At 38.6% G+C, this 22,403-nt stretch overlaps 2 protein-coding genes across 3 annotated transcripts; both read left to right on the forward strand.

Moving 5' to 3' along the window:
* Window positions 1–3,143: 3,143 nt before the first annotated feature.
* Window positions 3,144–12,584, forward strand: c22h5orf22 (chromosome 22 C5orf22 homolog). Of its 2 annotated transcripts, XM_058062528.1 has the most exons (10): window positions 3,144–3,336; window positions 3,645–3,790; window positions 5,811–5,960; window positions 6,058–6,188; window positions 7,533–7,846; window positions 8,600–8,662; window positions 9,702–9,823; window positions 11,565–11,631; window positions 12,021–12,160; window positions 12,289–12,584. In XM_058062528.1, the coding sequence occupies exons 1-10, from the start codon at window positions 3,244–3,246 to the stop codon at window positions 12,422–12,424; spliced, it is 1,362 nt and encodes a 453-aa protein (XP_057918511.1). In that variant the 5' UTR covers window positions 3,144–3,243; the 3' UTR covers window positions 12,425–12,584. The 2 variants fall into 2 exon arrangements, with proteins under 2 accessions (XP_057918511.1, XP_057918512.1); XM_058062529.1 differs by lacking the exons at window positions 12,021–12,160; window positions 12,289–12,584 and adding an exon at window positions 11,760–11,845.
* Window positions 12,585–12,721: 137 nt separating this feature from the next.
* LOC131109949 (uncharacterized) lies at window positions 12,722–22,024 on the forward strand. Its single transcript, XM_058062530.1, has 7 exons — window positions 12,722–13,555; window positions 17,581–17,725; window positions 17,799–17,894; window positions 18,234–18,378; window positions 19,637–19,782; window positions 19,879–20,018; window positions 20,796–22,024. Exons 1-7 carry the CDS (start codon window positions 13,456–13,458, stop codon window positions 20,942–20,944), a joined length of 921 nt encoding a protein of 306 aa, XP_057918513.1. The 5' UTR covers window positions 12,722–13,455; the 3' UTR covers window positions 20,945–22,024.
* The last annotated feature ends 379 nt before the right edge of the window (window positions 22,025–22,403 follow it).

Below are 22,403 nucleotides of genomic sequence, written 5' to 3' on the forward strand. Positions count from 1 at the left end.
TTTATCGATTTTATTGCACATTTTTTGTTTTATTCCAAAGAAAACCTCTCTTTTCAGTATTTTCAGGCTTCACACACAAGCAGGCAAAAGAGAACTATTCAAGTTCACAAAGGCGCTGTTGTTTTTTTTAGTTAGGGTACCGGCTTTTTTTGTAACAAAAACATGAACTGAAAGTTATTATTATTATTATTATTATTATTATTATTATTATTATTATTATTATTATTATTATTATTATTATTATTATTATTATTATTATTATTATTATTATTATTATTATTATTATTATTATTATTATTATTATTATTATTATTATTGTTGTTGTTGTTATTATTATTATTATTATTATTATTATTGTTGTTGTTGTTGTTGTTATTATTATTATATATGTAATAATAATAATATATTCCGAATTCGGATTTTCTCGGAAAAATTAGAATGTTGTCAAGATACACTTTTAACTGTTTAACTGTTTAATTAGTCATGATTTAAATTATTACAGTTATTATATGTAATTATAATAATTGTATTATTGTACAATAATAATGGTAATGGTAATGGTAATGGTTTTATTTCATTTGAACATGCATCAGATTACAATTGAGTGCATCCCATAATCAGTTCACAGTTCCACATGTCCAAAAGGAGTAGGAAGAAGCAAAGCTTATTAAATCCTACCCCTCCATCTGGTACTTTTACAATCAGTAACTGTTACATTTGTTCACTTCCTGCTTTCCATAATACAGTTTAAGGTTAATAATATAATAATAAGTATATAATAATTATTATATATTAAATAATAATATCATAATAATTATTATTATATTATATAATATACTAATTATGATTATTGTTATTATCATTATTATATAATCATATATAAAATAATAATACAATAATAATAATATAATTATTATAATTACATATAATAATTATTATGAATTAAATAATGACTAAATAAACAAAACACATACAACAGCCACTCATACACAGTGGATTATTTATCATGCATGGATTTGTGTATCTTGACAACATTCTAATTTTTCAGAGAAAATCTGTCATTTCTTCCACTCCCGCCATCCGGATGAGCCAGCTTGGTCGCCAGGGGGGATTATAAGAATATTATTATAAGAACACTGCTGCCTTTCTTCTCAGTGTTGCAGTTCACCTCAGGGTAGAACCATCGTATGTCACTGTATAGTTACAAGTTACTAAGTTATTAAGCATCACCAAATACATTTTTTTCCACTTTTCTGATCTATAAATGTAGTTACAATGTTATATTCTTGTGTTAAATGATGCCAACGTTTCAGATAAGGAGGTTTAAGCATTTGGAAGTGAATGAAGTTTGGGATGGAGGAGGGTCGTGGGGGGAATAAATTAAAACAGACCGTTTTTGAGGGAAGCACAAAATCAAAGAAATACAGCTGAATAGGTGCAGATACTGGAAGATCTAGCGGCTCATTAGGAGTCCACAACTCAATACAAAGGGCTGAAAATGAGCACAATAGGTCCCCTTTAACAACACATGCATTAGATGCACAGATGGCACGGCCCCCTTCAGTGATACACAACTTAATCCTTCTCACATATGTTGGCTTTATCACAGCAACTTTAAGTTTTAGTGTGAATGTGTGTTCCTGTGTAAGACATTCTGAGAAAAGTAGCTCGTAATATTACACTCTAAAAAGTAATTCAGAGTATCTGTTGACACCACTTGATTTAATACATAAATTCAATGTAAAAAATTTAATTAATTGATTTAGATAAACTTTTTTTTATGTTATGTTCAAATAATAATGTTGGCTACTACATGAACTTAATTTAGCATGTCATATACACTCAAATTTTATTGTTGGTAAGCTTAAAACAAAATTCAAGTTGCCATGACTTAATAAAATTAGCTTGGTAACATAATATATATATATATATATTATGTTATATATATATATATATATTATGTTACCAAGCTAATTTTATTAAGTGATATATATATATATACATATATATACGAAATGTCGTTGAAAATCAATCAATCAGTAATAAATAAATATAATAATAATAAAATGGCAAATAATAAAAACTTAAGAAACCCCTGGTTTGAGACCCCTGCTTTATTGTCATTGCACAAAAACACAGCAGTGAAATTGCCAACGAAATGTCGTTGCCTGGCTATACTATATATATATATATATGTGTATATATATATATATATATATATATATATATATATATATATATATATATATATATATATATATATATATATATATATATATATATATATATATATATATATATATAGTTACTGCTACTTAAAAATATGTGTGCATTGTTATTATAATTAAGTAGACAACAAATTCAACTACTTGAAAAACTACTAAAATTATTAAGTCAGTTGACTTAACATATTTCTTTGAGTTACGAACTTAAAAACTTGTCCCTATGACAACCATTATTCAGTAAGCATTACTTAAAATAAGCTTTGACTGAAGAGAAAAAGCTCATTTGTACAATGCAATATTGTTTGTTTCAAATTAAGTTGTCATAACTAAGAAAGACTAATGGAAACTGTTGCGTTGTTTTTTTTTGTTGAGGCTAAACATTTATTTTTTTGAGTGTATACTGAGTATGAATTCATTTGCATGAAATATTTTATTTATTTTTCCATCATTCTCCTTGTTTACTCACCCATTAGGGGTACTAAACATGCATAAATACACACCAAAATATGCAGGCGCATCAGGACCAGTGAAAAATGTTATATCTTGGAATTTTGAACCTTACTGCTATTGCTTCATTAGCCCCTGTAACCTGTAACATGTGTCAGAAATATGATACAGTGGCATTTTAACCCCAAAAACAAAAGAAAAACAAAACTACAGTAAAACTACAAAGTTACAGTAACAGTTATAAAAAGTGACACTAATTACAATAATTACAGTGCAGAAACAATAATACACACTTTAGATAAAGATAAACGTTCATTATTATTATTATTATAGCTGTTAATGTGAGATATATTAACAGCTAGCAAAGTATAATTCCTTATAACATCACTAAAATATAGCCCAAATCATGTTGTTTATTTTCACCGCCACTCACTCCAGTCCAGTTGGTGGCGGTATTGCACACCAAGATGATTCGCCAACCGTCATTAGCAAGCGAGGAAATATTACCACTCGAACTATAGTATTATGAAATGAAAAAAGGCATGAATTAACTCCTCTAAATGTACAGTATATGTATTTTAATTTTAGAAGAACTATGACTTCAGTACCGCCAGTGAGGTTCTATAAAGACCTTCCCGTGTGGATTGTGGAGGACCATCACAATGTAAGCCCTTGCTTTCCTTTCGATGTGCTTTAGCTGTTTGGAGACATTCATGCTATGACTTGCTGAGTTAGTCCACTAAATGTTTATCCTATTGAGCATATATACGACCGTGTGCTTATTAGTGTGTATATTTCACGTTTAATCAGTGTTGTGAACAATTTAATATTAATAAAACACCGTCATTATGTGCCTACGATGAATAGTCAACAGACGTCAAATATTGTATAATATTGTTTCTATGGCGCTTGGCCTCATTAGGGTATATGGTGAGCTGGAACCTACCCCAGCTAACTTCTCATCTCCACTAGGTGGTGTGTCATATATATCGTGCTATTGCATCGAGACACCTCCCCATGAGGAACATTAAGCTTGTGCATTTGGACTCCCATCCTGATCTGCTCATTCCCGTCAACATGTGTGCGGACACCGTGTTTGACAAGGACAAGTTGTTTAGGTATGCTTTTTTTTTGTTTCTTTATTTCATGTTTATTTGTATGTTTCCTAGGATAATAAGTGTCACTTTGAGTTTGATTCCTGAAAATGTTGATGCTGTATTGACACATGTGTTTTTGTTTGTAGATAGACAGATAGAGAGATAGACTTCCTTTATTGCAGGGGTCTCAAACTCAATTTACTTGGGGGTCACTGGAGCTCGGGTCTGGGTGACACTGGGCCGCATCAGGTTTTCCAAAAAAACCACATTTATTAAAAACAAAAAAATTAAAAAAAAACTTCGCTTTGGTTCCAATTTTCTACAAGAAAAGCTCTGATAAAACATTCCACTGTTCTCAAATATCTTAATTTTTATTTTTCTACACAAAATAAGATAAGATAATAAGATGAATGAAATAAATAAACAAATCAAGAATAAAGAAAATCAATCAATCAGTAATAAATAAATATAATAATAATAAAACGGCAAATAATAAAAACTTAAGAAACCACATACGTATAGTTGGTGGGTAGACAAATTATTTTTTCAGATTAAAATGAACAAAGCATTATTAGAGCCCTGTAGACATGACAAAACACGACTATAGTCACATTTATACTCTTTTTATTTACAACATATTGCGCAACTGCAGGGTCTTGAGACACATGCTAACTCGCAAACTAGAGAGCTAGCGACCTAAACGGTAGCCTTCAAGTTATTTCCTTTAAACTTAAATAGCCAAAAACTTACCACTTCCACACGGATAGGGAGGATAACTATTAACAGTTATTTAACCTTTAACATGAACATTAATCAAACGTAATAATTTTTTCTGGGTACATGATACCATACAGCATAGCGGGCCACACTAACATTAAGCTTTCAAATCAAGGCGGGGGCCTCAAACTCGTGTCCTGCGGGCCACATTTGGCCCACGGGCCGCGTGTTTGAGACCCCTGCTTTATTGTCTTTGCACAAAAACACAGCAGTGAAATTGCCAACGAAATGTCGTTGCCTGGCTCCCGTATAATACCAAAAGATAAATAATAATTCATTCATTCATGCACTTTCTACCGCTTATCCTCATGAGGGTCGCGGGGGTGCTGGAGCCTATCCCAGCTGTCTTCAGGCGAGAGGCGGGGTACACCCTGGACTGGTGGCCAGCCAATCACAGGGCACATATAGACAAACAACCATTCACACTCACATTCATACCTATGGACAATTTGGAGTGGCCAATTAACCTAGCATGTTTTTGGAATGTGGGAGGAAACTGGAGTACCCGGAGAAAACCCACGCATGCACGGGGAGAACATGCAAACTCCACACAGAGATGGACCAGGGTGTGATTGAACTCGGGTCTCCTAGCTGTGAAGTCTGCGTGCTAACCACTCGACTGCCGTGCAGCCAATAAATAATAATAAATAGTAATAATAATAATGTGGAGAATAAATAGACGACACCAAACAAATAATTGAAATAATTTTGACTAAATAATAATAATTTTAAGTTGTGCGTGTGAGCAGGTAGAGGGGCTTATATGGCATTCAGCTGTGTGATGGCCAGGGGGAAGTAGCTATCTTCTCCCCAGTCCATGCTGGCGGTGTGTGGGGTCAGAGTAGAGATCCGATGGGCTCTTGATACGCAGCGGTTGTTTGCTATGCCCTTAATAAGGGGGAGCGGGGTCCCAGAGGTTGTGTTAGTTAGATCCATCCATCCATTTTCTTTTGCTTATCCGCGTCACAGGCAAAACAGTCTCAGTGGACCAGACTTCCCAGTCTCCGGCCACCCGATTAGGGCCGCTTAGGGAGCCAAAATTCCCTTCACAAATGTCATCAGCATTGGGAGGAAATTACGTTATTTTATTTTTTTATTGTTTTCCAGTAATGGCTAATGTAAACAATGAGTATTACAGACCTTACAACTGATATCTATATCTGATATCTACAACCACAATTTCAGTGGCCATTGTTCACGTCTGCTAGCAAGTGTATGTCAATAGTAGAACTGATATGAATAATATCAATATCTGTGTTTCTAGTGAGCTGAGTATCGAAAACTGGATTATGCCCATGGTTTATGCTGGCCATGTGTCCTGTGTGGCGTGGTTGCATCCTTACTGGGCTCAACAAATCGTAGAAGGGGAACACACGATGTCCGTAGGCAAAGACTCGTCCACCACCACCATCAGGTAGAATGGAGATCTCACGAGAAATGACTTTTCCTTTGTTCGTGAAGTAGTACGAGATTGGTACATTTGATCCAATTGTATCTCCTTTGTCTGACAGGCTGACTAGTAAAGATCATTACTTCCTCAGTGATGGCTTGTATGTTCCAGAGGATCAACTTGAAAACGGCAAAACTCTCCGGTTAAATGTGATCAAAGTCAATCCCGTCTTTAGTCAACAGTCTTTTCCAGGTATGTATGGCTCCTGTATTACGAGGTGTGGATTGGGGATACCAACCATATCTATCGTATCTACCAATCGGATGACCTTAGCCAATGGCGTCATCCTTTGTGACAATAGGAATTTGGACAATTGAAATTCAAACAGTCACATACTGAAAAGTGAAGGGATGCAAGGCCAACTTTGATATTTTGTGAAGCAACACATGAACATATGCTAAGAAGTGATGTATGTATATATATGTATGTATGTATAAACTGTATATAATAATAATAATTTAATATTAATAATTTAATATAACAATTAATAATGTAATAATAAATAATATAATTTAATATAACAATTAATAATGTAATAATAAACAATATAATTTTAATATAATTTAATAAATATAATTTAATATAATAATTAATAATGTAATAATAAATAATATAATTTTAATATAATTTAATAAATATAATTTAATAATATAATAAGTCCTTTTGGCGGCACGGCGGTCTAGTGGTTAGTGCGCAGACCTCACAGCTAGGAGACCAGGGTTCAATTCCAATTCCTCCCTCGGCCATCTCTGTGTGGAGTTTGCATGTTCTCCCCGTGCATGCGTGGGTTTTCTCCGGGTACTCCGGTTTCCTCCCACATTCCAAAAACATGCTAGGTTAATTGGCCACTCCAAATTGTCCATAGGTATGAATGTGAGTGTGAATGGTTGTTTGTCTATATGTGCCCTGTGATTGGCTGGCCACCAGTCCAGGGTGTACCCGCCTCTCGCCCAAAGACAGCTCGGATAGGCTCCAGCACCCCCCGTGACCCTCGTGAGGAAAAAGCGGTAGAATTTGAATGAATAAGTACTTTTGTAATATTATGACTAAGGATGTCCGATATTGGCTAGATAGATAAATAGTATCGATATGTCATATATTTTTCAGCACTCAGAAAAACATGTGTTTTTTGTCAGCAGTTGTAGATGCATGTGTTGCCAAATAGCTTTCCCTTTATTTCATTCATTCATTTTCTACCGTTTATCCTCACGAGGGGCATGGGGGTGCTGGAGCCTATCCCAGCTGTCTTCAAGCAAGTGGCCAGCCAATCACAGGGCACATATAGACAAACAACCATTCACACTCACATTCATACCCATGGACAATTTGGAGTGGCCACTTAACCTAGCATGTTTTTGGAATGTGGGAGGAAACCGGAGTACCCGGAGAAAACCCACGCATGCACGGGGAGAACATGCAAACCACAGAGATGCCTGAGGGTGGCATTGAACTCGGGTCTCCTAGCTGTGAGGTCTGCATGCTAACCAATTCACCACAGTGAAGCCGTCCTTTATTATTATTTTTATATCATTCCAGTAAAGCAAAGCGAGGAGGACGCCGAGACGTGTCTTGCCAAGAGACCCAGAAGAGAGTGTTCCCAACTTGAGGAGGCGACTTGCTCAGCGATAAAAAGTGAGACCGTCCAACCAACAGAGGTCACACATGATGCCGCACAAGATGAGAAGCGCTGCGTTATAAAGAGACATAACGCTGGTGAAGATGAGGAAGGGTCCACAACATATGTCGTAAAGAAGATATCAACATTTCTAAGTCAGACGGAGCCATACATCCTGGATATTGATTTGGATTTTTTTTCCTGTAAGAATCCATTCAAGGAATTGTATACACAGGTACAGTACTACATCTTTTTAATTCCATGTTTATTGAAATCAGATGTTGACATATAGAGATCATTATTTGACTGGTTCTTTTCTGTATCCATAAGGTAGAATGGAATGGAATGGCCTTTATTGTCATTATACAAGATGTACAACGAGATTGGAGAGCTTCTCCTTTCAGTGCAGTAGTCAAGTAAAAAAAAAAAGTATATAAAAGTAGAGTAAAAAAGACAATTTAACAAGATATATACAAGATATCCAAAATATACACATAGTATTGCACAGGAGCATATGCAGGAGCAGACATATTGCAGATATATTAATTTTAGTGCAACGATAAATGGGTCATAGTGCAAATAATGACTGGTGTATACAGATGAGTAAAGTCTCATATGAGTGTATTGTATTGGGTTGTTAAATAAAATAAATATGATTGAGGTAGTAGTAACAGAGGCAGTGATGGGAATATTGCACATTTGCATTATGCTAATGACCGGGTACGTTGTATGTCTGAGTTCAGGGTGGTAATGGCTCTTGGGAAGAAGCTGTTTCTCAGTCTGCTTGTTTTTGCCATTAGCATTTTCTTTTTAATTAATAAGTGTTGTGCAAGTTATCAGAAATTTTGTTTTTCCTGCAACAAAGTGGACTGTAGTAGTACAGTACTCAAGAATAAGTATCAAAACACCGGATAATATGTTTGGACAGCAGTAGTGTGCTGTGTGCAGATGTGAAGATGTGATGCAGTGCCTTTCATTCTCTGCCCAGGAGGAGTATGGCATCCTCCAGGAACTCTACAGCTTTAAAGGACCTGGTACCAACGCTGATGAGGTGATTTTTTTTTGTTGCTTTGGATGACTTAAAAATAACTCCAAACACCGATGTTATTGCTTCAATCAGAAGGGTCCAAACTTTTTCCAGCGAGGGCCACCCACTGAAAAATAAAAGGAGGCATGAGCCACTTATTATTGATATGTATGGACATGCTAAGAAGTTATAATGTATACATTTTAAGAGAAATTTAAAAAATATTTCAAGGCTGCACAGGCCTCACAGCTAGGAGAACCGAGTTCAATCCCACCCTCGGCCATCTCTGTGTAGAGTTTGCATGTTCTCTCCGTGCATGTATGGGTTTTCTCCAGGTACTCCGGTTTCCTCCCACATTCCAAAAATTGTCCATAGGTATGAATGTGAGTGTGAATGGTTGTTTGTCTATATGTGCCCTGTGATTGGCTGGCCACCAGTCTCAAGGTGTACCCCGCCTCTCGCTCAAAGATAGAGAGGCGGATAGACTCCGGTAGCGGTAGAAAATGAAATAATCTTCATACATTTATTTTCAGAATTAAGTCCATAATATTATAACTTATAATAAAAAATAAGATAAAAGTATAACCCCCCAAGTCTAATTTTGCAAAAATTCATTTTATTTCCTGAATAGTTTAACTAAAATGTTCTCTGAAAAATGTGACCAACCTAATTTTCCAAATATTCAAAATGTATTCTTTTTTTTCTTGGTAGATTTTTTCACAACATTAGGACTTTTTGCTGTGTTGTTTTTTTTTAGTTTTCTTGTTACATTGTATTTTCAGAATGGGCCAGGGGCTGTGCTTTGGACACCCCTGGTTTAAATAGCTAGTTAATTATAGATAATTTATATACGTATATATATATATATATATATATCACCCAAACTGCTTGGGCCACCCTCAGCAGGAACAACAGCAATCAAGCGTTGGCCATAGATTTATAATATTTCAGATGCTTGCTTTCCTGCCTCAGCAGTGCCACCTTCTTTTTACCGTATGATGTTTTTAGTGTACACCCATTATTACATCGTGATAAAGTGATGATGCTTACGCCGTGTGTCCAGGAGGAGCTTGGTGAGTGTGTGGATCATCGCATACATCAGTTAGAGGACTTGGAAGCAGCCTTCGCTGATCTCCTAGAAGATGACAGAGAGGAGGTTGTTTTACACTGGGGCAGCAAACTTGAGTAAGCAGGAACTTTCTCATTTGACCAGTTTAACCAGTTTAATTTCAGCTGTGCTCATTATTGGAAACTTTTACTTTTACAAAATGAAAGTGGCCAAGAGCTACATTTCTTTTTATAGCCAAACAAAGCCAATATGTTTGTTTTGGTTTCTATTTCACAATGCATTTATTCATCGTCTTCTCACATTATTCACTGAAAACCTGAATGTTGTCCACCTCTGCTGGGCCCCTCCAGCCACATCCGCTGCCTTCTGAACCGCGAATGCAGCCGATTCCCTATACATAGTGTGTGCATGCTCCCAAATCCATACTGAGGCGGTATCCGTGTTACATAGCATTACTTTGTGTATGTGTGTATGTTTTTGGAATATTTTATTTACTCAGTACTTATCTCTTAAACTTTGAGATATCTAAAGTGTGAAATTTTCAAAGTCAGTTGTGAGTGAACTTTTTTTTTTAATCAAATCACAAAAAAAATCCCTGAATCACTCATTATTATTGTTCTAGCAAAGGTTCATCAAAATGTGACACGGGGTTTTGGGGGTTCCCAAAAACGTGCTGACATTCATCATCCGTCAGTATAGCCCAAAATATCATCATTCATTCATTCATTCATTTTCTACTGCTTATTCTCACGAGGGTCGCGGGGGTGCTGGAGCCTATCCCAGCTGGGCGAGAGGCGGAGTACACCCTGGACTGGTGGCCAGCCAATCACAGGGCACATATAGACAAACAACCATTCACACTCACATTCATACCTATGGACAATTTGGAGTGGCCAATTAACCTAGCATGTTTTTGGAATGTGGGAGGAAACCGGAGTACCCGGAGAAAAACCACGCATGCACGGGGAGAACATGCAAACTCCACACAGAGATGGTGGGATTGAACTTGGGTCTCCTAGCTGTGAGGTCTGCGTTCTAACCACTAGACCACTGTGCAGCCCAATATCATCATCATTATTATTATTATTATTTAAAAAACTCAACGGTTAATTGTTTTACTTATTTGAAAAAAGTAGGCGCTCTGTAAAGGGGTCCCCCCAAGGGACGGGAATGTTTTTGCGCCCTACCGATTTGAAATACTTGAGAAACTAATATTTGATAATAATAATAAATAATAAATAATTGATTTGTACTCTACAGACTGAACTAAAAAACAAAAACCAAGAAAATGCAACAAAATGAAAAGAATACAAGCGTATTAAAGAGTCAAATTGCATGTTGACATGTTGAGTACTATAAATATGTACATGTCTGTATTGAAATGAAATGACAGTTCCCAGGGGGGGCCACTGAAGCACTGCATCAGATTAGGGCGGCACAGCGGTTGAGTGGTTAGCGCGCAGACCTCATAGCTAGGAGACCAGGGTTCAATTCCACCCTTGGCCATCTCTGTGTGGAGTTTGCATGTTCTCACCGTGCATGCGTGGGTTTTCTCCGGTTTCCTCCCGCATTCCCAAAACATGCTAGGTTAATTACCCACTCCAAATTGTCCATAGAATACAATGTGAGTGTGAATGGTTGTTTGTCTAGTGGTAGAAAGTGGTAGAAAATTAATGAATTAATAAATGAATGCATCAAATTATTGTTGTGATGTTGTGGCCAGTTAATGTATGATTCAAACCCTCCCACCCCCCCCCAACATAGTGGATCGTCACATTTGATGTACATGTATTTTCCTGACGTGTAAATTGCAATAAGAATATATAACAAAAAGCTTCCTATTTTGTGTGTCTCCAGAAAGGCTTCTTTCGGTCGCCTGGTTTCCAGTTTGAAGTCAAGAATTCCTCACCCAGATTATGAAATGGTAAGAATATAAATATTGGTACTGCTAAAGGCATGTCATGTGATGTAATTCATGTCTTTCAAACTTTGTGCCAACAAGGCCAAGAATGTCTGCCATTGTTTTCATGCACGTGCATCCTAATTGGATAGAAACAGGCTGCAGGTCAGCAATGTCAGCAGTGCCCTTCGCTTTCCTAGGGGTGGGTGGGATGGACCTAGTCCTCCGTCCACAGAAACTGGCAAAAGCTTGCATGCATGCCTGACGATGACATAGAAGAAGAAAAGAAGCATTTTGGATTAAAGGTGGAATAGAACACTATTGATGACTTGACTGCTGCTGCTTCTTCTCGATATTTTACACCTCATTTTCTGTCATTTCTACCACCGCTGTGTATCTTCTGTCATACTCAGGTACATCAGGCCGGTTTAACCTGTGACACGTTTGAGTTGCCTCATCATATCAGCTCGGATGAGGAGATTGACGGACTCATGTCAGCTGTCCAACTGTTTCTGAAGCGCCTCCCCAAACCTACTCTGGTGACTATATCCAGGTGAAGCAGAAGACTTGCTTTCAGAGTGATGTTTCAGGTCAATTTTTAAGTAGAGAGCAGTACATCACAAATACATATACAGTACGGCTTCATTGGTTGTCACATGTTAATATATTTGTGTGTTTTAGGTCCAGTCTGGATGAATACTGCCCAGCAGAACAAGTGGATGCGGTCCAAGGCAGAGTACTCGCTGTACTTGAAAAGCAGTATGGATCATTGGATATACACAAGGACTATGATAATACAGACACAGGACTTGCTTAAAAGGTGTAAATCCAAGTCTGGTGCAATGAACCTCCCCCTCAAGGACTTTTGACCTTAAAACCTTCCCTTGTGGAAAGCCCCGTTCAAGTCTTCCCTGATTGTGAATTTGTCAATTCAAGGCTGCTTTAACAATGAATTAAGATAGACGTCGTTCACATCATTCATTGGGAGCCTTTCATCATTTTTTCAAAATAATCTTTTTCCTGGATGAACTGATTATACAACAAAAAAACAAGAATTTAGATTTTATTTCCTATTTTCCCACATTTACAGACTCAAAATGTATACTTTATATATATACAGTATGCAGCTAAATGTTTTAATTTACAATCAGAATAAAAAATGTAGGTAATCAAAAAAATATTTTATCAAACATCAGCAATTTAACAATATATAAATAAGACAATGGAACAACAGCAACAAAAGAATACAATTATTCCCTTTTATTACATATAATATGAAAATAATTAATTGTATAGTTTTACCCAAAGCTCTGTGTCCAGAAGCTTATTATTAGTTGTTTTTCACTAAATATTGAATAAATATAACAATATGTGTCCATCAATATAACAACATGAACAGGGAAAAAAACATGGCTATTTGTGACAATAAACAGACAAGATAAATGGAATCCAAGACAGTCTGTTATTGTGGGCGGTTCCGCGGGTCACGTGATGGGAAACGTGCATCTGTTCTCGCTGGAGACAGCATGGAGAGATAGATGGCCTCGAGGATTCGTTCCTTTCAGCTGTTGAAAAGACTGCCTCGTTATGTTTTTTTAAGCTTGATCTAGTTCATATTTTATTAGCTGGTCAATTGAACGAGTTAACGGAGACGAGTACCCGTCATTATCAAATAAAAAAATAAAAAAAATCACGAGGTTTGACTGACTCAAACTTTTAAGACTCGCGCATCTGTTGTTGCGATACAAAGTTTTAAAAAAACGACTCGTTCACGAAAGTCACATTTCGAACAGCTCGCATCTGGGAATAGCTCTTGACACAAAGTTAACACCAAAATAAGTATTTACAATGAGGGACATTAAGATATGCCGAATCTCTGTTATTATCTTGTGTGCGGTGATGTTTGTGGTCGTTTTGGTGGTTAACGCTTTGGCGGGATCGGGTAAAGGTGAGTAGAAAAACACGAATTCATTGCACTTCTCCGAAGTTATGTCTGCAGTTGTTTGCTAACCTCAAATCCCACAAGTTTTTTAGCGTTAAATGAAGACATATGTTTATATTTGTCCGTGTTTTACACTTGAGTAGATGCTACTTTTTCGATCATGCTAATTCTGGGCGGAATGTGGAATGTGTGGAATGCTAATGTTAAAACACTCAGAATTGAGATCACGTAACCGCTGATTTTTTGGTTAAATCGTCACCCCAACACTGATGGCAGAAGGTCCCACAAGAGTTTTATCGGTTTTGATGACAAAACTTGCAGTCATTTGTTTACAGGCGTGTAGACTGTCACGCCCCGAAAGTATTTAATGTTCGAATTTAGAGTGTTAGCTACTTTTCTCAGACAGATGTCACTACCAGTGCTTACATTCTAAAGACTAAGTGTTATTTGTCGTTTACGGCGGTAATGGAACGAGGGTTTTTTATAAAGATAACGGCTTTGACGGCTTTTAACATGAAGTGAAGGACGACGACTGAGTAATGGGGAATACCGTTGCCAACAACTATTGGCTGTCCAGGGAGTCGCTGAGTGACGTCATTGTTTTTCAGCTGGGTGACGTCAGCTCCTTTTAGCCAATTTCCACTCTTCTTAAAAAAAATAGTTCTACAGTTAAACCCCACCAACTGTCCTCTAGACACTATTATCCCTGCAAGGATGATGGAGTATATAGATACCATCGGTCCCAGCCATGTTCTTGTTCTTGTCCCTCACTGCCCTTAAGCATGCTGGAGTTTGACCACTCCTCAAAAAGCCAAACCTAGATCCATCAACTTCGTCCAGCTTTCGTACATCTGCCCTTCCTGTTCAAGGTCAAGGTCAACCCATAATATTAATTCATTTTCTACTGCTTATCCTCCCGTGGGTCACGGGCATGCTGGAGCCTATCCCAGCTGACTTCGGATGAAAGGCGGGGTACACCCTGGACTGGTGGCCAGCCAATCACAGGGCACATATAGACAAACAACCATTCACACTCACATTCATACCTATGGACAATTTGGAGTCACCAGAGTGATTTCTGATTGAGAACAAATTTTGCTTTGTTCAATATTGAAATATTTCTGGCCACCTTATGTTGTATATTTGTAATATGAGGTTTCCAGCTGATATTTTCATCTATTTGATCCCCAGATATGTATTTTCCTTCACCCTTTCAATGTCTACACCAGGAGTCTCAAACTCAATTTACCTGGGGGCCAATGGAGCTCGGGTCTGGGTGAGACTGGGCCGCATCAGGTTTTCCAAAAATCCCAAAAAAACGCATTTATTAAAAATAAAAAAATTTAAAAAACTTCGCTTTGGTTCCAATTTTCTACAAGAAAAGCTCTGATTAAACATTCCACTGTTCTCAAATATCTTACTTTTTATTTTTCTACACAAAATAAGATGAAAAATAAAGAAACAAATCAAGAGTAAAGAAAATCAATCAATCAGTAATAAATAAATAAATATAATAATAATAATAATAATAAAACAGCAAATAATAAAAACTTAAGAAACCACATACAGTGAAGAAAATAAGTATTTGAACACCCTGCTATTTTGCTATTTCTCCCACTTAGAAATCATGGAGGGGTCTGAAATTTTCATCGTAGGTGCATGTCCACTGTGAGAGAGATAAACTAAAAAGAAAAATCCAGAAATCACAATGCATGATTTTTTAACAATTTATTTGTGTGATACAGCTGCAAATAAGTATTTGAACACCTGAGAAAATGAATGTTAATATTTGGTACAGTAGCCTTTGTTTGCTATTACAGAGGTCAAACGTTTCCTGTAGTTTTTCACCAGGTTTGCACACACTGCAGGAGGGATCTTGGCCCACTCCTCCACACAGATCTTCTCTAGATCAGTCAGGTTTCTGGGCTGTCGCTGAGAAACACGGAGTTTGAGCTCCCTCCAAAGATTTTCGATTGGGTTCAGGTCTGGAGACTGGCTGGGCCATGCTAGAACCTTGATATGCTTCTTACGGAGCCACTCCTTGGTTTTCCTGGCTGTGTGCTTCGGGTCGTTGTCGTGTTGGAAGACCCAGCCACGACCCATCTTCAATGCTCTGACAGAGGGAAGGAGGTTGTTCCCCAAAATCTCACAATACACGGCCCCAGTCATCCTCTCTTTAATGCAGTGCACTCGTCCTGTCCCATGTGCAGAAAAACACCCCCAAAGCATGATGCTACCACCCCCATGCTTCACAGTAGGGATGGTGTTCTTCGGATTGTACTCTTCATTCTTCTTCCTCCAAACACGCTTATTGGAATTATGACCAAAAAGTTCTATTTTGGTCTCATCTGACCATAAAACTTTCTCCCATGACTCCTCTGTATCATCCAAATGGTCATATGCAAACTTAAGACGGGCCTTGACATGTGCTGGTTTAAGCAGGGGAACCTTTCGTGCCATGCATGATTTCACATCATGACGTCTTAGTGTATTACCTACAGTAACCTTGGAAACGGTGGTCCCAGCTCTTTTCAGGTCATTGACCAAGTCCTGTCGTGTAGTTCTGGGCTGATTCCTCACCTTTCTTAGAATCATTGAGACCCCACGAGGTGATATCTTGCATGGGGCTCCACTCCGATTGAGATTGACCGTCATGTTTAGCTTCTTCCATTTTCTAATGATAGCTCCAACAGTGGACCTTTTTTCACCAAGCTGCTTGGTAATTGCTCCGTAGCCCTTTCCAGCCTTGTGGAGGTGTACAATTTTGTCTCTGGTGTCTTTGGACAGCTCTTTGGTCTTCGCCATGTTACAAGTTAAAGTCTTACTGATTGTATGGGGTGGACAGGTGTCTTTATGCAGCTAACGACCTCAAACAGGTGCATCTGATTCAGGATGATACATGTGTGCAGGTGGACTTCTAATGGGCAGACTAACAGGTCTTTCAGGGTCAGAATTCTAGATGATACACAGGTGTTCAAATACTTATTTGCAGCTGTATCACACAAATAAATTGTTAAAAAATCATGCATTGTGATTTCTGGATTTTTCTTTTTAGTTTATCTCTCTCACAGTGGACATGCACCTACGATGAAAATTTCAGACCCCTCCATGATTTCTAAGTGGGAGAAATAGCAAAATAGCAGGGTGTTCAAATACTTATTTTCTTCACTGTATAGTTGGTGGGTAGACAAATTATTTTTTTCAGATTAAAATGAACAAAGCATTATTAGAGCCCTGTAGACATGACAAAACACGACTATAGTCACATTTATACTCTTTTTATTTACAACATATTGCGCGACTGCAGGGTCTTGAGACACATGCTAACTCGCAAACTAGAGAGCTAGCGACCTAAACGGTAGCCTTCAAGTTATTTCCTTTAAACTTAAATAGCCAAAAACTTACCACTTCCACACAGATAGGGAGGATAACTATTAACAGTTATTTAACCTTTAACATGAACATTAATCAAACGTAATAATTTTTTCTGGGTACATGATACCATACAGCATCCATATCAAACTTGCGCAAGCCGCACTAACATTAAACTTTCATATCAAGGCGGGGGCCTCAAACTGGTGTCGGCCCGCAGGCCGCGTGTTTGAGACCCCTGGTCTACACCGTCCATTTTTATTTGCTTGTGTGTGTCCTTTCTGATGTTACCAAACAGCATGATTTTAGTTTTACTTAGGTTCAAGGACAATCTATTATCATCAAACCATCTTTTTAGTGTGACCATTTCTTCTCTCACCTTTCTAATGATTTCGTCTGTAGAAAAAAAAATAGTGCCGCAACATCAGCATATCCTGTCGGCGGTAAAACCAGGCCTTCAAAATAAAAGAAACATGCCAGTGAAATAGCAAGGTTGCACCACTGGAGACAGCGGGGTATTGAACTGGAGTCCTAGTCAGTCAACCCTATGTATAAATACCTAACATGACCCATGCTAGGTTGCTGATTGTTTGGGTGTTTATATTTCATATAACCACTTGGAGTATTATGTCTAAAAGCTACATCCTTCTCCCTTCCAGGTCCCTTCCATTCCTCTACAGGTAATGTTTCAGCCCGTTATGAGACGGACATCACCCCCGCTGGGTGGACCTTCTCCATTTGGGGTGTTATATATACTTGGCTCTCCTTAATGGTCATATATACGACTCTATACGTTTTCAGAGGGTAAGTGTATATCAATGTGCTGCAGAGTCTATTCTTATTTATGCTTGGAAACACGTGTATTTCTCTTGAACAGATCCTGGGCCCAATGCCTGCTGCCTTACGCCTTCTATTTCTGCTGGGCTTTCAACATGTTGCTGAATATGATATGGCTGCTGTTGTGGGACAGAGAGTAGGACTACTTTTTTTTTTATCAAATCAATTTCATATATGCTAGGTCTTGACCTTCAGTTCTCAGATTACCAACACTGTCACATTGAAACGTATTGAAACGATCACAACTGGACTGTTCAGGTTCCGCCTCTCATCTTAGCAGGCTTCTTAATCGGACGCCCGATTCCGAAGTATTTATCCCTCAACAGTAGACTCTGGTGCCAAACACTCTTGCATCAAAACATCTGCGCACAGTTGCATTCATCACAAAGTCCATCAACCCCCCCATCAAGATCATTTTAGGATCTCCCATAAAGGTGAGCTACTAACTTCCTGCTCCTTTTCTTTCCCGTTCCAGGTTGATGCTCGCTGCACTGGTTGTGTTGATCCTGGTAGTGATTTCCAATTGCGGGGCCTTGGGAATATGTTGCTTTGCCACAGATTATTATGGGCTGTGGCTGAAGACCTATTACCCGAAAGATCTGTGCTGTCTCAGGATTTTGGTAGGTAAACTACACAAGTGGAGGTGTTGTCATGGTGATGAGTGCATTATTGTCTTTTATCATATATTTGAAGCTTTTATTGCAGGGGTCTCAAACTCAATTTACCTGGGGGCCACTGGAGCTAGGGTCTGGGCGAGGCTGGGCCGCATCAGGTTTTCCAAAAAAAAACCCAAAAAAACGCATTTATTAAAAACAGAAAAATGAATAAACTTTGCTTTGGTTCTGAAAAGCTCTGATAAAACATTCCACTTTCTATTTTTCTACACAAAATAAGATCAAGAATAAAGAAAATCAATCAATCAGTAATAAATAAATATAATAATAATAATAATAAAACGGCAAATAATAAAAACTTAAGAAACCACATATAGTTGGTGGGTAGACAAATTATTTTTTTCTGATTAAAATGAACAAAGCATTATTAGAGCCCTGTAGACATGACAAAACACGACTATAGTCCCATTTATACTCTTTTTATTTACAACATATTGCGCAACTGCACGGTCTTGAGACACATGCTAACTCGCAAACTAGAGAGCTAGCGACCTAAACGGTAGCCTCCAAGTTATTTCCTTTAAACTTAAATAGCCAAAAACTTACCACTTCCACACGGATAGGGAGGATAACTATTAACAGTTATTTAACCTTTAACATGAACATTAATCAAACATAATAATTTTTTCTGGGTACATGATACCATACAGCATCCATATCAAACTTGCGCGGGCAGCACTAACATTAAACTTTCATATCAAGGCGGAGGCCTCAAACTAGTGTGGCCCGCGGGCCGCATGTTTGAGACCCCTGTTTTATTGTATACAGTCAGGGAAATAAGTACTTCACTATTGTGAGAAAGGCGAGGGAGCAACCTGAAAATGACAAGGGAGGAGCTGGTTGATGATGTCAAGGGAGGTAGGCCCAGAGATCTTAGTGCCCCCAAGGTCGCCCTGCTGAAGAAGACCCATGTACAGCCCGGGGGTCAAAGGGCAGCCTTGGCGGAGGCCAACGTTGACCAGAAAGAGGCAGGCAATGCGAACCAAGGTCCTGGTCCGTTTGGACCAAAGGACCAAATAGAACGTGGTAGCACCACCAATCTCGTAATCCCGTATCCCTCAAAGGGCGTCACGGTTGGGCAAACTCCCATTATCACTATCTGGGGGAGGGGCCTGGTAGAGAGACAGTTTTCTGGTAGTCCGTTGACAATAATTGGCGAATGTTTTCTTTTGTCTTCCGTCTCCATGAATGGAAAACATGAAAGGTCCAGAATGGTTTGGCTCTCTACACCACATGGACGGCCATCGCTTCTTTGATCAACTTCACTCTGGTCCTTCAGCTGTGGGGCGTGGTCAGGAGCACGGCGGCAACCGCGTGTCTTTGCATCCTCTTCGCTGAGCTGGTGGCATGGTAATCTGACCGAACTGATCCAGGACTCGGAATTGTGTGTTGATGAATGTTAATGTAGTATTAGTAGCAGTGATGGGCACCATCTTTGTTGTCTAGGTTCATCCTTGAAAACTGGATACTGGATCGCTGGGTGCGCAACATTCTGTCGGTGTACCCTGTCGTGATCGTGGCGCTGCTTGGAAATGTCTGGAAACATTTTGTCCCAGCTGACCCCACTCCAAATGCGATCTTTATGGGTGAGTTGAATGGTGTCTAGAAGCAAAAGGGGGGGTGTGAAGGCCACCAACTAGTCTTAGTCATTCAGTAATCCCGAGTCCATTGGTTTCAGACGCAACCATATGTGAATTTCCAAGTAGGATACCTTATTTATGAATTGAATATTTTCATAGTTGGAGCGTAAAAAAGCTGATTATGATTTTCTCTGTACGGTTTTTAACATTAGCGCCCTCTAGATGTGAAATAACACACCTGCAGTATTCATTCATTTTCTACCGCTTATCCTCACGAGGGTCGCGGGGGTGCTGGAGACTATCCCAACTGTCTTCGGGAAAGAGGCGGTGTACACTCTGGACTGGTGGCCAGCCAATCACAGGGCACATATAGACAAACAACCATTCACACTCACATTCATACCTATGGACAATTTGGAGTGGCCAATTAACCTAGCATGTTTTTGGAATGTGGGAGGAAACCGGAGTACCCGGAGAAAACCCACGCATGCACGGGGAGAACATGCAAACTCCACACAGAGATGGCCGAGGGTGGAATTGAACCCTGTCTACTATAGTTCTACGATACAAACATATTATTTCATTTGCAACAATGCAACATCTGGAAAGGGAATGGAAGAAACAAAAAAAAGTGTATCAAAAAGCTATTTATCCTTTCGGTAAAACTTTCTGCAACACATTTGCAAATTACTGATTGATATCCAGGTTAAAGTATTGTATTATTTATTATAGCTACTATGATTGTCGGCTAACATTCTGTGTGCATACTTTTTGCCCTATTAGTTACTCTGCTGGTGTTGGCGTGTATCCTGCTGCTGTTCCGAGTGTGTAACGTCATCTGGAGAAACAAACGGAGACCCCTCTTCTCTCCAGGCTCCACACGCTCGCTGAATTCACCTCTTGATGGAAGCAAGTTTAAGATCTTAACCTAAATAGCTGGCACCACCTTCAGATCACAGACACAGTTTAAGACCTGCCTTAAAGCATATTTGATATATTCCAGTACTTTATCCAAGTACATACTGCGGAACCTGGGTACGCGTTGTTAATTCATTCCATAAGGTCCCACTAGAACGGAAACATACTCTAACCAAATCACATTCATGTTATTTCTTATTGGAATGGTTGATTTGGTTTGAGTCGGACCTTATGGAATGAATTAACGACGTAGCCAAGGTTCCTCTGTAATATCGATCCAGTCAACCCAATCCAGAAAGACAAAAATGTTCACATAGTTGGACAGTTATAATTGTAAATGCAGAAAACAGCTCATGGGAAACATATACATGAGCATTTAAGGTTACTTTTACCTTTATGGAAGGCCTCATTGTCAATGCTGCCACATTGTCTGTGGGAACAGCCAAAGAATCAAATACTTCTTTCCCTTTAAATAACTTCTCTTTTATGTTGTTTTTTTAAATCAGCATTTCCTCACTCAACGTTTATATGTTGAAGCACATGGGGGGGGGTGGGGGTATAGTATTCATTCATTCATTTTCTACCACTTTTTCCTCACGAGGGTCGCGGGGGGCTGGAGCCTATCCCAGCTGTCTTGGGGCGAGAGGCGGGGTACACCCCGGACTGGTCGCCAGCCAATCACAGGGCACATATAGACAAACAACCATTCACACTCACATTCATACCTATGGACAATTTGAAGTCACCAATTAGCCTAGCATGTTTTTGGAATGTGGGAGGAAACCGGAGTACCCGGAGAAAACCCACACGTGTACAGGGAGAACATGCAAACTCCACACAGAGATGGCCGAGGGTGGAATTGAACCCTGGTCTCCTAGCTGTGAGGTCTGCGCGCTAACCACTAGTCCGCCGTGCCGCCCGGGGCATAGTATACCGAATGATTTGTTCTATGTTGTGTTCAGGCTAATGCTACTGTACGTGTATCATTATGTTCAAGTATACTCATATAATAACTTTATTGTGTATGTCAATAGACACTAATACAATATGTAAAAATAAAATACCATGTTCCCACCAAGTTCAAGCGTACATCTTTGTTTGCCATCGTACAGAAACAGTAGAACTAGAATAGAACTATTTATATGTTGAAGCCAATGTTATACCCTTGATAGCCACACGGGGGGGTACAGTATCCAGAATGATTTGTTCTATGTTGTGTTCAGGCTAATGCTACTCTATGTGTATCATTATGTTCAATAAACATAAAATACCAAAAACTTACCACTTCCACACGGATAGGGAGGATAACTATTAACAGTTATTTAACTTTTAACATGAACATTAATCAAACGTAATATTGTTTTCTGGGTACATGATACCATACAGCATCCATATCAAACTTGTGCGGGCCGCACTAACATTAAACTTTTAATATCAAGGCAGGGGCCTCAAACTAGTGTCCTGCGGGCCACA

Source organism: Doryrhamphus excisus, chromosome 22, assembly GCF_030265055.1.
Source record: "Doryrhamphus excisus isolate RoL2022-K1 chromosome 22, RoL_Dexc_1.0, whole genome shotgun sequence".
NCBI lineage: Eukaryota > Metazoa > Chordata > Actinopteri > Syngnathiformes > Syngnathidae > Doryrhamphus > Doryrhamphus excisus.

Excerpts from the sequence above, each read along its gene's own strand:
- c22h5orf22 (XM_058062528.1), top strand. The coding sequence starts at position 3,244 with ATGTATTTTAATTTTAGAAGAACTATGACTTCAGTACCGCCAGTGAGG. Across the intron at positions 8,663-9,701 it reads CTGGTACCAACGCTGATGAG|GAGGAGCTTGGTGAGTGTGT; the intron begins GTGATTTTTTTT and ends CCGTGTGTCCAG. Across the intron at positions 9,824-11,564 it reads CACTGGGGCAGCAAACTTGA|AAAGGCTTCTTTCGGTCGCC; the intron begins GTAAGCAGGAAC and ends GTGTGTCTCCAG.
- LOC131109949 (XM_058062530.1), top strand. The coding sequence starts at position 13,456 with ATGAGGGACATTAAGATATGCCGAATCTCTGTTATTATCTTGTGTGCG. Across the intron at positions 17,726-17,798 it reads ACTCTATACGTTTTCAGAGG|ATCCTGGGCCCAATGCCTGC; the intron begins GTAAGTGTATAT and ends TCTCTTGAACAG. Across the intron at positions 18,379-19,636 it reads TGTGCTGTCTCAGGATTTTG|GTCCAGAATGGTTTGGCTCT; the intron begins GTAGGTAAACTA and ends AAAACATGAAAG.